The 16,870-nt window shown below is 38.3% G+C and overlaps 1 protein-coding gene across 1 annotated transcript in view; it reads right to left on the bottom strand.

Moving 5' to 3' along the window:
- LOC306854516 (zinc finger and BTB domain-containing protein 16-A-like) overlaps positions 1 to 16,870 on the bottom strand; it is a 66,486-nt gene extending 49,616 nt beyond the window's left edge. Inside the window, exons 1-3 of the mRNA XM_079392610.1 lie at positions 16,802 to 16,870; positions 13,796 to 15,063; positions 1,904 to 2,001 (exon numbers count right to left, since the gene is read on the bottom strand). Of these exons, the coding sequence (XP_079248736.1) occupies positions 1,904 to 2,001; positions 13,796 to 15,009 (1,312 nt within the window). The 5' untranslated portion in view covers positions 15,010 to 15,063; positions 16,802 to 16,870. The remainder of the gene's footprint in view (positions 1 to 1,903; positions 2,002 to 13,795; positions 15,064 to 16,801) is intronic.

Genomic DNA, 16,870 nt, shown 5'->3' with positions numbered 1-16,870 from the left:
AAAGCAAGAAATTTTGAAAAGATTCAGCTGGGAGAACATCTAGCAACTAATTAAGTTAATTTTGTTTACTGTGTTGAGAATTGCTGAAATCGCGTTTGGTCTCATACTGTATCGCGTATCTTGTCAGTGTGTGCACTTGCTTGGCCATTTTTATTGATTAATAGGAAAGTGGGTTCAGCTGAATTCTATTCTATAAAAATGAAGCCATATGTGAACATGGTCCAGAAGCGACGTTGTGTCCTGTGGGCCAGGGCTCATTCAAAATGGACTGTTTCAAAGTGGAAAAGTGTTCTATGGTCAGACGAGTCCAAATTTGTCATTCTTGTTGGAAATCACGGACGCTGTGTCCTCCGGGCTAAAGAGGAGGGAGACCTTCCGGTGTGTTATCAGCGTTCAGTTCAAAAGCCAGCATCTCTGATGGTATGGGGGTGCATAAGTGCATACGATATGGGCAGCTTGCACGTTTTGGAAGGCATAAATGCTGTAAGGTATATAAAGGTTTTAGAGCAACATATGCTCCCCTCCAGACGACGTGTATTTCAGCAGGATAATGCAAAACCACATACTGCAGCTATTACAACAGCATGGCTTTGTAGTATGAGTCCGGGTGCTGAATTGGCCTGCCTGCAGTCCAGATCTTTCACTATATCTTTTCTATAGAGAACATTTGACTCATCATTAGACAAAAAAAAACATCAAAGATGACCACAAACTATTCAGCAGCTGGAAACCTATATCAGACAAGAATGGGACCAAATTCCAACACTAAAACTCCAGAAACTCATAACCTCGATGCCCATACGTCTTCAAACTGTTTTGAAAAGAAGAGGAGATGCTACACCATGCCCCCATACCAACTATTTTGAGACCTGAAGCAGGCATCAAATTTGAAATGAGCTAATTTTGTGCATAACATTGTAAAAATTCTCAGTTTAAACATTTGTTATGTTATCTGTGTTCTATTGTGAACAAAATATTGGCTTATATGATTTGTAATCCTTTTAGTTTTGATTTTATTCAAATGTAAAAAACATCCCAACATCCCAACAACAACATTTGTAATAAAAACCAAAAATAATAATAATAATTTAATTTGTAATTAAAAATAAAATTTTCTTAAATAGCAGAATTTTCACTGGTGATATTTTTATGGAAAACCCATGTCGGTTGACCACATAATATACTCTGTAAAGCAAAGACTGAAAGGGAAAGATCTTAAAAAGCAGCTACAATAAAAAACAGGATGACAGCTGGACAGCATAAGCCCAAAACACAGAGTCTCAGCACCAAACTTCATTTTGCAATCTGCATCTGGTTTATTTTATGTCTACGGTTATGCAACAGAACCTTTTGATAACTAAAATCTGACGGCAAAAGTTAGAAGTTAATAGCACACATCGGCACGAAACAATACCACATGCTTACATAACATGTAACAACATCATTTCAGCTTGATCGTTTAATTATGGGTTTGGATGTATATAAACAACTGGATCTGTCCCCTTCCTTAAGCGTGTTTCTGTCCTACACCTCCTCATTACAATGAGAAAAAAAACAAGCTGGCAAGATTCACTGTACATACTGTACTAATAATGTGGCAAAGTGCCCAGACTGGATCTTTGCCAGGCTTGAAATGTAACAGTTGAGACACATATGAGACTGGAGAGGGAAGTGGGAAGAAGGGGAAAACCAAACACTGCGTCACTAATAGAAGTGCAATGTTCCATCTGTTACATCAGGTTAAGCGTGCGGTACATGGTGGACAAACACGGGGCAAAAGGGGGCTGACACTTGTTGCATAACAGCAATCACGTATCACTTGTGCAATGGCACTGTAATCTATGCTTTCTCCCTTATCGGGACTACATACTTGCGTGATCATACTATTTATAGGATGGTTTACCTGTATGAGACAGCATGTGCATCCTCAGTCGTAAACTGTCCAGGAACTGCTTTCTGCAGAACTCACAGCCAAAGGTCTTCACTCCACCGTGCAACTTCCTGTGGATTAAACATATATTGATAGATTAAAGCAGTGTAACTTTACACAGTAACGACACACTTTGAGAAGGTCAGATCTGGTCATTTTCTTGACCCTGATGTCAAGTTTAACAGGTAATATGTGCTTTCCAGTGAGAAAATGGCATCAGTGATTTCACTAAATTAGTTAAATTATAGATATAATCTATAGCAAAGTACATTCATCTTCACTTATTAAAATATATTTGCTTAAAATGTGACATTTCTGCACCACAAGCCTCATCAAACAGAATGGTGAATATAATGATTGTTTTCAAACAGATTTATAACACTCCCCTAATCTGCCATTAGTTAAACAAACAAATAGACACACCCCCAAACTCACACGATTGGTTGAATTGTTGCTATGTCAGGCTGTTCAGAATGCTCAAAAGTACCACAAAGATAAAAAACTTTGATAATCTTTTAAACAACTGAGAAGATCAAACCATATTTTCTATAAAAAAAACACCTATCAAGTTCACAAATATATTTATCAGCATATGAGAGTGTATTGTGCATGTTATTTTTGACAGACATCAGTGTTGTGATGTTCAAATGTGGATGTGGATTTGAAAGCAGTCATAAAATAATACTTTTATATTTCTTTGCCTTGCAAGAATTCGGTGAAGTGACTGATGAGTGTGTTAAATTGATGTTTTTATTTCTAACATTCCAAAAGAAACGTTTTTTATGGACATGATAACATGCTTGAGGAGTGAACTATGTTTGACTTTTGGGTATTATAAAACATGCTGGAGACTTTCAGAACGCTTTTTGCATAGTTCATTATACTTATTTTACAGAATGACGTTTAGTTAATGGCTAATATTACTAAAATTTCAGTTACTGCTTTTAGTGACACAAGAAAAATTGTGTTCTTTCATCATTTGATATGTTTGTGCATGATCGAGATCTACTAGCTACGTTGCAAGAATACATTTTCAGTGCATATCAATTTCAGAAGACTGTGTGCAGGACTATATAGTGCAAGAGTCTAATGGACTACTTTTATGGTGCTTTATTGACATTTTTGGAGAAGTTGGAGATCTACATTCACTGCAGCTTGAATTAATCAAATGAAGCCCTGCAAAATTCTACAAAACACCTCCTTGAGTATTCCATGGAAGAAAGCAAGCATTTCGTTAAAAGAACTCTTCCTTTAAAGTTAAAAAAGCAGTTTTATTAAGGAATGCAGCTTCATAAATCCACGCTTGATATTCTAAACACGCCAGCGTCTGTGGCTCATAGTTTATTTTTGATGATACTCTCGACAGGGTGCTGTGAAAGGTTTAGGGCACATACTTCAAAGACTCCAGGCACTCGAAATATTCATCAAGCAGGTCTGAATCAATTAGGCCTAATACAGCAAAAGCTGTTAATGAACTGAATAGCATATGCCATCATCATCTGATGCTTAAAATAAACCTAGACCTGGATTCGAGAAACGCAACGAGCGTGTCGACAAAACCAACGTCCGTAACGGAACTAGCTTCATCAGAGCTATGAAATATTTACCGTTCAGACGTAGTGACCCGGTGGCATGAGAGAAAACATTTATGGCTTCGTTTTATCAAAAATTAAACACGCCTCAGAGAAAAGGTACACAAAGAACCTGAACAAATATATACACTCCATTTCAATGAAGTAGCTACAGCCACGAGCGAACCGTAAGGCCCAAAACCACCCGTCAAAGTCAAACATGCCGATTGTCCTTTTAATCTGTCCTCTCGCTCTAAATATTTGTTTTAATTAAAGCGTATTAAATGCTCCTGAAATACCCCGGCAGTTTGGTATGTTTAACGGAGTCACGCTGTACATATCAACGACTCGTCCCCCGCCCACTCCTGTTCTCTTCTCTCGCCCGAGTCCTTTCATGTGAATTCCAGCCACACACACACAGACGCACTGTCGGCGCGTGCGTTGCATCAACGAGCAGTCGAGCGAACCAGCCGCAGACGTAACCTTTATTCCTGCTATAGAGCCCTTAATTATCACCGCTCCGCAACCGGGGTGCTGCCAGACATTCATGGGCTCATTATGAACAGGGGCCTATTATTTCACCTTGAAAAAAGCTATTAAAGCAAACTCGCTACCACCAGGAACGGTCGTGGTAAAATATTAATTCCAGGACATTCTGTTGAAGATCATTCAGAGTAATGGAAGCGAATTAGCTTTCTATTCGAATTCAAAGAGTCAACACCCTAAGGTATACGGTCATTTTATTTGACCGAGGATGTTTGCAGAGGTCATGTGCCATTCGGTTGAGGGCACAGACAGAATGCGTGTTAGCTGCATTTCACAATCTGTAGCATCTGCTGCGTCGTCCCCCTTTGCAGCCACAACACAGGGTCTGAAATAGACCGCCTGACAGAGCCCAGCCTCCCATAAACAATATCCACTCAACCGCAGTGGACACGCTGAGCACCGTTGTCGGCAGCCAACAGACATCTATTTGTGTGTTTGCTGGAAAAATACTACTGTTATCTTACTGAATGATGCCTTGTGTCTTGAAAATGACATATTATTGTGCAGCTAAGCTTTGAAAACTCCGTACAATAATGACATGGCATAAACCAAGCTTTTTAGAAGTACCACATTAATGAGATGTTTGATGGTCGACAAGTAGATTATTGAGGTTTACTAATGTATTCCCTTTGTTTAGCTTTATATAGCTAAGAATGCAGCTTTTAAAGAGATGTATTTAAAGATGCAACTTCTCTGGTGGGTTTTAGCAAAGCCATTAGAAGGCAAGCCTGCAACCATTAGGCAAAAATTTGTTACGGCTAATACTAACTGAAAGGAGACCAGAGGCCGCTTTTTTTTTTTTTTTTTGAATGGATGTCAATGGAGGAGATGCTTCTGTTACGCTTTCTCCAACAGTAAGTAGTACAGACCCACTCATCTCCCTATAGTAAGAAAATCTCTGGTTTTAGCATGCTAGCAGTATACTTTGCTTTGCTTCATCCAATTTAACCAATTTAAAGCATTGCCTCAATAGCCATCAAAACACCTCTTTTGTAATGAACTGTTAAATGCACATCCTAAAATGCACATCTTTTGCAGTTTTTTAAAGTCTCACTGTTGTTTTTCAGTGTCTCATGCTATGAGCGCCACATTATCAATTTTCAAATCTTTTTTGTTTAAAAACAGCTTATGTTTTTTTATATATATGCTTGATGCATTTCATCCAGCAGTTGTTTTAATGTATGCTGTGTAAACATCCTTCGGAAAAAGTGTCTGATTTGGTCTGGTGGATGTTCTTAAAGGGACAGTTCACCCAAAATTCTGTCATCATTTACTCTGTTGCTCCAAACTTGTACAACTTCCTTTCTTCTGTGAAAAATGTACTTACTTTTTCAAAGAAGAAAGTCAGTCATGTACGTTTAGTGAAGGCAAGCAAATAATGACAGAATAAATTTTTTTGCCTAAACTATCTCTTTAAGAGAGATTAGTACACTAGTTAAACCACCAACTAATCAGGTTTGCACGTCACTACTACACGCATCTTAATTTATGATATGATATTACTGATATTACAAAATTGGACATTTACTTTTCATCTAAAAAAGTTTGTTGTGAGTAGCTAATATTAAATGATGTATAATCAAACCTATCTAGCAATTTCATTGCTCTGTAACAAGAGCACCTTTCTGAAACCTCCCTTTAATCTCATTCCCTCTGTCCACTTGAAAGACACGAAAGATTGAACAACACTGATCTGAGACGTGGAGAAATACCTGGTAAATGACAGGAAAATCAATCGATCCCAGTCAAAACAACTGTCATTGTCAAAGCAAATCCAAATAGACAGAGATATAAAACATCATGACAACTCACTACATTATTTAAATAGTCTAGTATGAGCTCCAGTATCTGACACTGATATGCGGATACGGACAGTAACAAAAGAATATTAAATAATCCTGAAGTCAGATCAACGTTAAATCAACGTTAAACATGGAAGTCAAACCTGAAAGCACAACGTGTTAAAACTTAATCTTCCGGTCGATTTAAGTACACCTGCCCTGAATGAAACAGTTCAGACAAGGTTAGAGGAGAAAAACCAATCTGTAAAGATGATGGTCCATTTGTCTCTACAGGCCGCTGTTATACATTCCTATTAAAATGCAGGCATTAAAATGTCGACTTTCTCTAAGGAGACAAATTGTCGAGCTGTCTGTTTGAGACAGGGTAAGCGCTTGTGTTTCTGGAGTGGGCCACTGGAAGTGGCTTTGATTAATGGCAGGCCAGAGCTGAGCTGCTAGAGTACCTTTCCCACTGAGAGAGCAATTCAGGGGCTGATGTGTGCAATTGGATACTAGAGCACTGCCAAATTACCAATGAGGCTGCTTTAAAGGAAGTCTTCCCCAACGCAGTGTGAGAAAACCGTATGAAGCATGAATGAGAAAACAGAAACACTTCACACAAACCCACAAACAAATGTCCATTTATCAAGACACACCAACTGGAATCATGACTTTATGAATTATGAATTCCATGAATTAACATATTTATGTGCAATGGAACTTAGAAGGAATTAGAGCAGAAGAAGAGGACTTAGAAGAAGAGCAGGTATTACAGTACATGGTACAAGTGCAGAAATCTGGCAATAGTAACGTACATTCTGATTGAAAAAAATATTATATTTGTAAACTGTATGAGGAAAATACCAGTCTAAAAAATTAAGACTTAGAAATGTCACATGATTCAAGGTATTATTGAAGGAACAGTTCACCCAAAAATGAAAATTTGATTGAAATATACTCACCCTCAGGTCATCCAACATGAAGATGAGTTTGTTTCTTCATCAGAACAGATTTGGAGAAATTTAGCATTACATGACTAGCTATCCAATGGATCCTCTGCAGTGAATAGCTGCCGTCAGAATGAGAGTCAGAAGAGCTGATAAAAACATCACAATAATTCACAAGTAATTCACATGACTCCAGTCCATCAATTTACATCTTGTGAAATTATATACTGTTTGTAAAAAAATAAATATCATTAAGGCGTTTTAACTTTAAACTGTTGCAACATCCACAATAACGCTTCCTCCAGTGGAAATATAAAAGATCCCCTGTTGTCCTTTCACATCATTTTTGTCATAGAACTCTTGGAGCTTAAAGTTTCTCATTGGATTCAGACAAGAAAACTTTTTCCCTGGAGAAAGCAATATAATGGACAGAGAACTCCATTATATATTTTAGTTGCAAGCAATGGTTTGAAGTTAAAAACCGTCTTGATTAATTTGTTTGTTACAAACATGCAGCTTTTCACTTCACAAGACGTTAATTGATAGACTAGAGTTGTGTGGATTATTGTGATGTTTTTATCGGCTGTTTGGACTCATTCTGACGGCACCCATTCGCTGCAGAGGAACCATTAGTGAGCAAGTGATGTAATTCTCTGATGTTCTGATGAACTCATCTACATTTTGCATGGCCTGAGGGTAAATACATTTTTGGGGTGAACTATTCCTTTATCATCCGAAAGTCAAAGTCAAATCACTTAGAAAAGTAATAGCACACCTGTACTCAACAAGTCACATGATCATCCATGTCTGTAAGACAAACAGAGAGGCATAAGTTGCACACAGATGTTTAATACTTTGCGCTTGGGTTTGCTTAAAGTAGGCATTAGTGATAGTAATACTAGCCTTAAATACCACTAATAATTCAACAAAATTTGTCACAGGCTGCATATGTAGTATTGAACCAATGTTTGGCAGCGGGTTCAGTGACATTCTTCTTCGCAAGGCTAGAGAGAGAAACAGGAAAGATCCTCTGCAAATTGGGAAGTGTTCAATTTAACCGTGCAGCGGATGCTCAATGACCTGATGGCATTGTGTGAGTGAGGCCAGTGCCATTATGACAGCACAAGTACATCCTCACAGCTGACTGTTTCCCTGAGGCTCTATAGAAAGATTGCTGCTGGTAATTTCACAGAGTTCTGTCTAGAAAGCTGTTGTGCAGGTTGGAAAACATGCCAACTGTTGTCTGGGAACATGGTGTAACAACAGTGTGATAGTTGCCATGATTTACTATAATTTTGCACTGAAAATTTAGATACTTAGTGCGTACCATAAATCACGGCCTCTCAACAAATATTATTATTCTATTAAACTCAGATTCCAGGTAAGGTTATGTGCCTCACTCAAGGTCAATGTGACACTACACAAACAAGTACCATGGCAGGGCGACAGTATAATCAGTCATTTTTGTTACACAATGCACCGCTCAGATTTGACTCAGTGGCCTTGATAGTAAACTGAATCTTTAATCTTTAAGCTTATCTGGATATTTTTCTAAACTTTACACATCAAAAACATCTATCTATCTAGTTAGATAAATAAATAATCATATACATAGAATAACAATTATCTACAAAAAATATATTCTCCTTAAAATCCAAGATTACTTACAGATTTACTCTTTTTTAAAAAAGACTACATTTCTTGAATTGAAAGAAAAATCTAAATTTTAATTACCATTGACAACAAGAAAAAAATATTAAAATATTTAACTGTTTTAATTTTGGAGTTATTACATTAAATGATCATCATTAATTTCTGAAGTCTTTATAAGACTACGAATGATTCAAAGCCCAAATTTAGCCTATTTTCTTCAAGCTTATCTACACTATGATGAGCATGTAGCTTGTGTAAGCTCATGAATAAAGCGGCCACTACAAACACTTTTTAGGGAAAGGGCTGGATGTAAACTTTGACTCTTTCTCTCAGTGAGCCAACCACAGCTCTGGCACAAGAGCCACACTACTGGATGGAATTAGTGTGAAATGCAGGCTACCGGTCATCATCCAAAGATTAAACTAACCTTTTACTTTGATCAGGAGTTTGGGTTACAAGTGAGCAGACAGCAAAACATGTGGCCGAGCCAACGAGATTAAAGGTTTGAGACACATTGTTTGTATTTTGGCATATTACGCTAGAATTTAGGAACTGTGACTAAAGTCACTGTTTTCAGCTGAATCTCAGAGTCGCCAATCAATAAGTCACCCAACCCCCAAAGCTACAGATAGAGCTATGAAAACAGGCGCGCACATACTCAAATGCACAAAAGAGGGTTTGAACACAAGAACAATGTGAGAAAGAGAGGGAAAAAACCACCCTCAGGGCGTCACAAGGTCAGAAGTTTGACCTGACCCTAAAGAGTTGAACTGTATAGCCTTGATAAGGGCTGAAAGAGTCCTGTCTTTGCCTGATAGCAGGCTTTGGGGTGAAAAGATACTAGAGGGCTTAAAGTCTTGACCAACTGGATTCCAGAGGTCCGTGGAGATGACAGAGGTTTAAAGATCACTGGGTGGCCATAGTCTTGTGGGACAGGAAGGGCTTGAAGCGCTAATGAAGCTTGACCAGGGCAATGCTCTCTGAAAACATATCATCTCCGGAGGCTGGGTTATCCATTAATGGGCTCAAAGTGTTTTTTCTTTGGCCCTTTCCACACTGTGGATCATTATAAATGTCACACTAATCTTTCAGTGAATTCATGATCTATCACTAGAGCTATCTTTACAAATCTATTATAAGATAGTTCATTTAATACATGCATTTCCAGAAATTTCAGCAGAAATCTAACAAATCTAGTAAAGTTTATTTTTCCTTCTCAAGTAAATGTATTATATAAACCAAATTACACATCTAAGACATCTCAGATATATTGTATTGTATTGTATATATTTAAGAAAGTCATTTTATTTCAAACTTTGTAAATAACCTTGGAATTTTGGAAAGGCATATAAAACTAATTTCTAGAAAACTAAATTAAAATAAAATAAAAAATGGCTCAAATAGTAGTTTAACATACAATGTGTTTATTACTCTAAATTTAAATTAACTGGTTTTATTCAAGTAAAAAACATTAAAATTTCAAAAATAAACACGACAGGATGAAACTGTATTAGGTAACTCAAACAAACTCATTGTTAAGGGTCAGATCAGATAAAAATAACTTATTGTTCATTATTTTTGTTTGTTATTATTAGAAGCTCAGATCTAATATAGATGACATAAACTGAAAAGATTACATTTTCTGCAATAATCCCAATCAGGTCTTCCAAACTTCCTGTTCAGAAGGGGCATATACAGTGTCTTCCCAGGAGACTACTGGTATGTAGTTAGGGCTGCTGTTGTAGTTAACCAGAGGATAAAGGGAGAGGCTGAGTAAACAAAAGATCTCCTGAAGCAACAGTTGAGAAGACAATGGATGAGCTCTAAAGCCCGGTGTGTGAAAGACACTCATTATCTCTGTGCTTCAGTCTCTTTGCTATTAAAGCGCTCTATGTATACACTATCATTCAAAAGTTTGGGGTTGGAGGTTTTTGAAAGGAGTTTTGTATGTTCACCAAGGCTCATTAATTTGCTCACTCATTTTATTTGATCAAAAACACAGTAAAAATTGTGATTTGTTTTCCAACTTAAAGTAACAGCTTACTATTTTGAATGTTTAAAAAAATTTATCCTGTGATACCAAAGCTGAATTTTCAGCATCATTACTCTAGTCTTCAGTGTAACATGCTGACTTGCTGCTCAAGAAACATTTCTTATTATTATCAATGTTGAAAACAGTTGTGCTGCTTAATATTTCTGTGGAAACTGTGGTACAATTTTTTTTCAGGACCTTTGTCAGGTTAGATGGCATGTTTAATATAAGGAAACAAGGCTGTGAGGGATAGAATTACAATGGAACACACTGTATAAAGCTTCTAGATCACAACTTTCAAAACTGTTTTATGTCGTTTTTGTCTCCTGAAAGTCAGCTGAACAATCGGTATGTTGTGAAGCAACAGCACAGTCAATTGAACGCACAGTACTTCTATCCCTCACAGCCTCCTTTTCATTCCTGTCAGAAATTAAATATGGTGCTAGCCTGACTAAGGTCTACAGAAACAACAAAATAACAACATTTAATTGAAGTAGAAATCTTTTGCAACATTGCAAATGCTTTCACTCTCATTTGTTTATCTTACCCCAAACTTTTGAATGGTAATGGTTTGCACAAAAATATTAAGCAGGACAACTGTTTTCAACATCAATAATAAGAAATCAGCATTTTAGAATGATTTCTGAAGGATCATGTGACACTGAAGACTGGAGTGATGATCCTAAAAATTCAGCTTTGCCATACAGTGAAGTAATTTTTTATAGCTTTGCAAGCTACAGGAAGTAGCTCTATTAGCTCTATTTCCTCTGTCTTTCTTGACCTCTCTCTGTCTCTCAATATCTCTCTGTTTGCTCTATAACAAAAGATCTAATTAGAACCGTGAGCAGCGGGCCAATGCGAGTGCTCTAGGATCTCCCACTTCCAGGGATTTCTAAGCAGCGGAGCTGATCTGCGTCCCCAGAGCCCCTGCACGCATCAGTCGTCTCCCTGCTGCCCGCGGTGGATTGTGAGTACACATCAGCGGCAGATTAAATCCACTGAGTGGAAAGCAGCACATTCCTCCGCTCGACCACGGGGCAGAAATGACATGCATGACAGGACCGAGACCAAGCACAGCGGCTTGCAGAGGTCTTAATCCAAAGGAGAGTGTGTTTGTTGCATGACTGTTGTGACGTCCAATGCTATTGCATTTATTTCAAACGGATGCTTGTGCTTAAAATCGTTCCAGAGGACTGGGAAATGCTGTGGCGGGTGCATTTGGGTTAAGATTCACGACTATGAGGGCCTCTCACAATTGGGGCAAAAGTTTAACTGTTATTGGTATTGGGTCGCCTCACCATGACCCCATGGGGCCCCAGGGCTTTCATATCGTACTGTGTGCAAGTCAGATGTCGGCGGATCGTAACATCTGTCACTGTTCACAAACCAGAAAAGGGCAAGCTGAGTTTATGAACAAATATACTTGTCCCAAGTGACTGGCTAACCTACTGACCTACTGTCTGGATGTGGTTACTGTACAGTCATCTCGACTTTGTTACCAACAAAATGTTTTCAGATTTGAATAAACAGTAAAGCAATTTTTTTAATAAAATGTTACTATAAGAAATAATAATAAAATGCTATGCCAAACTACTATTTGTACTACTATTCACTATTTTATTTTTGTAAAGTGTTCACCGTAAAAGATGTGTATCAAAATCATTGTATACAAATTAAATTTTTAATGTCTTACACATTCATTAATAGATCCGAACAAAAAAGAAGCATCATGTGTTTTAGCGCCACACTGGAATGGAGAACATCTGATAGGATGTGTTCGTCAGGCCTCAGACAGGAAACCCGGGTCGGTGTCACTGGGTTCAGCATTTGTGGGAATGAATGAAAGAGTATCAGGTGTGCCACAATACACACAACGTGTGGCCACTTTATCTGTGTCTGACAGAAGGCTAAAGTCACTATCAGACCATCTTCACCACAGAGACTAAGGAGAGCAGTGCAGGGTTATCTTCCACTCTGATAAATACAGATAAAGCTCAACCTACTGTTTGAGAGTCCAAGTTTAAACTGCATGGCAATCAGGCAAGCCCAAACCAATAAAACTGAAATAACGATGGCCTTTGTTTGGCGAAAAAAATGGATTTCATATGTCAACTACAGCAATAAATAATTTATTTCGACATATGGCATGACACCAGTTGGGTGTCCACCAAGTGAAAGTGAGAGGACATTCCGTGCAAAAACAAAAATGCACAAACATGCCTGATTTTATGAATATTTATTGGTTGTTTGAGCTTAAAAAATAGTGCTTCTAATCCACCGGTCTATCTGAGCAGAGCTGCTGCTTGCCGATCATTTTGACAGTGTCAAGCCAGAGGTTATGGAGGGAGGGTCGGGGTCAAGCTTCACTAATCAGCCCTTCTTTTCTGCACAGGAAGATCTTGTCCTTCCACAAGCCAAATAAAGGCTTGGTGTGTAGAGCTGGCAGATGTTTCTAACCTGCTCGGCACTGCTCTCAACAAGCCTGAGGAAGTATATTAAAGAGAAATTTCACCCAAAAAGTAAAAATCTGTTATCATTTATTCACCCTCATTTTATTTTACAGTAAACCCATATGACTTTCTTTCTTTTGAAGAACACATCAAGCGGTCGTTCAAACAGAATGCATTTTTGCCTCCCCTTGCATTACTTTTCTATTATTTTTCTATGTAAACCTGTGCTTAGCGGACATGTTTTACTGCTGTGATTGTGTTGTTGGCAAGGTTTCGCATTTGACGTTGGATTTTACAATGCACTGCACTCAAGTTACGTTCACTAAAAAAAAAAAAAAAAAAAAACAGGGTGTTTTTTTACTGCTTGCATGTCAAGTTTCAAACTAAGCTCAAATCTGAAAAATTGTGTCTTCGATACCTTGTTTTTTTTGCTTGTTTTGTTTTTTTACCATTCCATTGCTTGTGTTTCGCATTTTTCAATGCAAAAACGCATATAGATGGCCCCTAAGATGATGCCTGTACGATTTTTATAGTCTTCTGAAACTATACAAAAGGAAAAGGCAAAAATATTGATCAATTACACATATTTATCAATGATGCCAAATGCCACAGCTTCCTAAGTGCCTTGTGATTGATTGTAATGCATAAACTTTGAATATGTGCATTTTCAATATTGGTATGGAACACTTTTATTTTGCTTTTCACCATTTCCTTTTGGTCATCATTCAATTTGATTATATGGAAAAGAGCAGCATGGACATTCTTGTAAATTTCTCTTTTTGTGGTCCACAGAACAAAAAGTTATACAGGTGAATAAATTATGAAATAATTTTAATTTGGGGGTTCTATTCTTTAGAATAGAATGCCCCAAATAACTTCACTCACCTGTGTTGCTCAGCAGCTTCATTATCAGGCAGCTCCATATCACACACCTCACATCTTTCTTTCTGGGTTTGGACCTCATGCTTCACATTCGCTGTGAAATCCCCGAGCTTGCTTAAGAACTCCCTCTGAATCAAGCTCTGATGGAAGAGCCCTCCATAGGCACTGAAATCCATCGACATGGCCAGGGAGGACGGCACATGTAGGGATGAGGCCATGGACACAGGCAAGGGCAGCAGGCTTTCGCTCTTATGGTTGGACGGGATAGAGCACAGCGAAGCAAAATGTCTATCAGCCAGACTTGCCATATTGACTAGACCCACTTGGCTGTTGTCTCCTTGGGAATCAGCAGAACTATCGGCGGAGTGGAGCTCGCGGGCGCTGGTGATGACGCTACCTCTGGTCGGGGTTCCAGGAGTGTCCCGGAGCTGCCTTGAGTCACCTACGCCCTTCCCGTTCCTGGGGAAGCCACCTTCGTGTTGGTAGTCCTCGTCTACCTGCATCATCTCAGTCTTGATTTTATCTAGCAATGGAGATGAGTTACCAAGGTGGTTTGAGAAACTCTGGGCCATGTTTCCTTGGAGGTCGGACTGTCCCATGCTCATCAGGCCCTCTACTGCTGCTTTAGTCGGGCTGACGGTTGAAAGACCCAGTTGGGTGGACTCTGAAGATCTCTTATCGACCATGCTGACCAGTGGCAAGCGATGGCGATGGCCGGCGTCCTGTATGGAATTCTTTTTAGAGATAAATGTGCTCTTAAGGTACTTGATCCTGCGGTCATCGGCATCCTCTGCGCCGTTTTCGTTCATATTCACGTCCGTGTCATTCTCTTCGGACGCCTGGATGGTTTCCAAGATCTTCAGACATTGCTCCTCCAAGTATTCTATCTCTAAAATCTCTGCGGCGTACAGCAGGTCATCCAGGTCCTCCAGCTTGGCTTGGAGCGTGGCGGTGTAGGCGTACTCCAGAATCTGCTGGAAGGTCTTTGGTGAGAGGAAGTCCAGAGTGTAATGTTGGCTGTTGCGGTGGAACAGAATCTCAAACATCTTACTAGCACATGCGAGCACGGTTCTGTGGGCATGAAACTCCTGGCTGTCGACCATGATGACCACATCACACAACGTCCCAGAGAGGCGCATCTGGTTGGCTTTCTGCAGGAGCAATGTGGGGTGGCCAGGGTTTTGGAGGTGGATCGCACCCATTTTAGTCAAATCCATTACATCGACATCTACCGAACCATCTCACAGATTTGCTTCTCTCCTTGAGTGGTCCTGTAAATGTCATTCAGTCATGTCACAAAAACAAGAATGAGTACAAAATACACTATGTCAAATGTGCAATGCTCGGTTCACTTGTCTCTGTTACACAGGTCATGTTAATCATCATTCAAACAGGTTAACTCAGTGCTTTGAGAAAAAGTCAAAGGGGCGTTGTTGTTGTTGTTGAACCGCTGTACAGAGGCACAAGCCAATCATCACAACTTGTACTTAATGTTATGCAATCGCAGCAATAGTAGTGGAAAGCTGCCAGGTGAAACTGAACCGACGGTATTCAGCACATGCTTGAGAGGAACTTATTTTTCTGAGATTGTTCTTCAGGCAATAAACATAATTTGTTTTAATTGTAGCTTTAATTTTGTAATAACACTCTGGAACATTCCTAAAGAAGAGAAGAATAAAAACTCACCACAGGAGTGACATTTTAATCTGTTGTGACACGTTCAGCTGCATTATAAAAAAACAATGATAAGACTATTTGTCTTAAAACAGTTATATATTATTTACAGATCAGCTAATACAAATACAGATTTTAATGTTTAACTGTTCAATAACGATTCACACTTTTTTCTGTCGTAATGATAGCTAATAACAATAGTTTAGTATTACAAGCATTTTGTAAAATCTTGCTAAAGCACAAATGGTGAAATTATGCATGAAATTATTTATAATTGTTATATATATATATATATATAATACAAACAGACTAATAAATCCATATTCACAGTCACTTTGGACTCAAAAAATGGTGCTATTATTATTATTATTTCCTTTATTTTACCAGGATAGTCCCTTTGAAATATAAAATCTCTTCTTCCAGGGAGTCCTGGCCAAATGCTAGCCTTGATAATTGATTAAGTAGAACAGTGTGAATATGCGTAAAACAACATCTGTCAAACTGATTATGGGTCTGTCTGTAATATTAACATTTAATATTTATTAATATGCATTATTATTATTGTAGTTGTATTATTTTGACAAAAGCACAATACAGTTGTTCCAGGAATTGATACATTATATTATTATTATTTTTTATTTTTTGCTTTATTTATTGGCTATCTGTTCTATGTAAAACCTCAAGATTATATTTTGTTTGTTTATTTATTTATTTATTTATTTTGCGCGTGAGTGAATTGCATTTCAGACAAGAGGCATACGAGGCATAAGAGGCATTTGCAAGCCTCCGTTGGTACTAAACACTTCATTTAAGAAAAACGATATAAAGAAAAAAAGGTATGGATGCACCTTGTCCTTCATGACAAACCTGAAAAGGTTGAACCTTTCAGCCTTCAAATCACACAAATAACCCTTACACTTTATTGGGACCACATATCTATTTATCGATCTTTATGACTATATTACGCTTGCTAAATATGACAGAATAAGCAACAGATTTGAGACAGCGAACAGTCATGATCCCTCCGTGCAACAGTCTGTATTCGCTGCCAAGCGCAAATGCACCTGATTCACAAGTTGTTTTAAGCAACATTTACAACAGTTAGTTTATAAACGTAACCATTTTCATAACATTTAAAGTCTACGTGTCCCGAAAGCATAAACGAGCATGCAGGATCCGTGTGCTGTATCTTTAAAGAAAAGAAACAAGTTGCATCCTCAACGCAAAATTAACTAATTCTCGCAGCACTTTCACCAACTAATAAGCATTCATGTTGTCAGTTTTAGCATCTGGAAGAACAATTAAGGTTTAACCGGTGAAGCTATTTTCACTTACCTGCAGTTGGCGCGTAAATTGAACACTTGTTATTAAGGCATCAACATACTGAGGTTCACAGGAGCCGCT

Source organism: Barbus barbus, assembly GCF_936440315.1.
Source record: "Barbus barbus genome assembly, chromosome: 34".
Taxonomy (NCBI): Eukaryota; Metazoa; Chordata; class Actinopteri; order Cypriniformes; family Cyprinidae; genus Barbus; species Barbus barbus.
The sequence above is the reverse complement of the archived record's forward strand: the minus strand, read 5'-3'. Positions and strand labels throughout refer to the sequence as shown.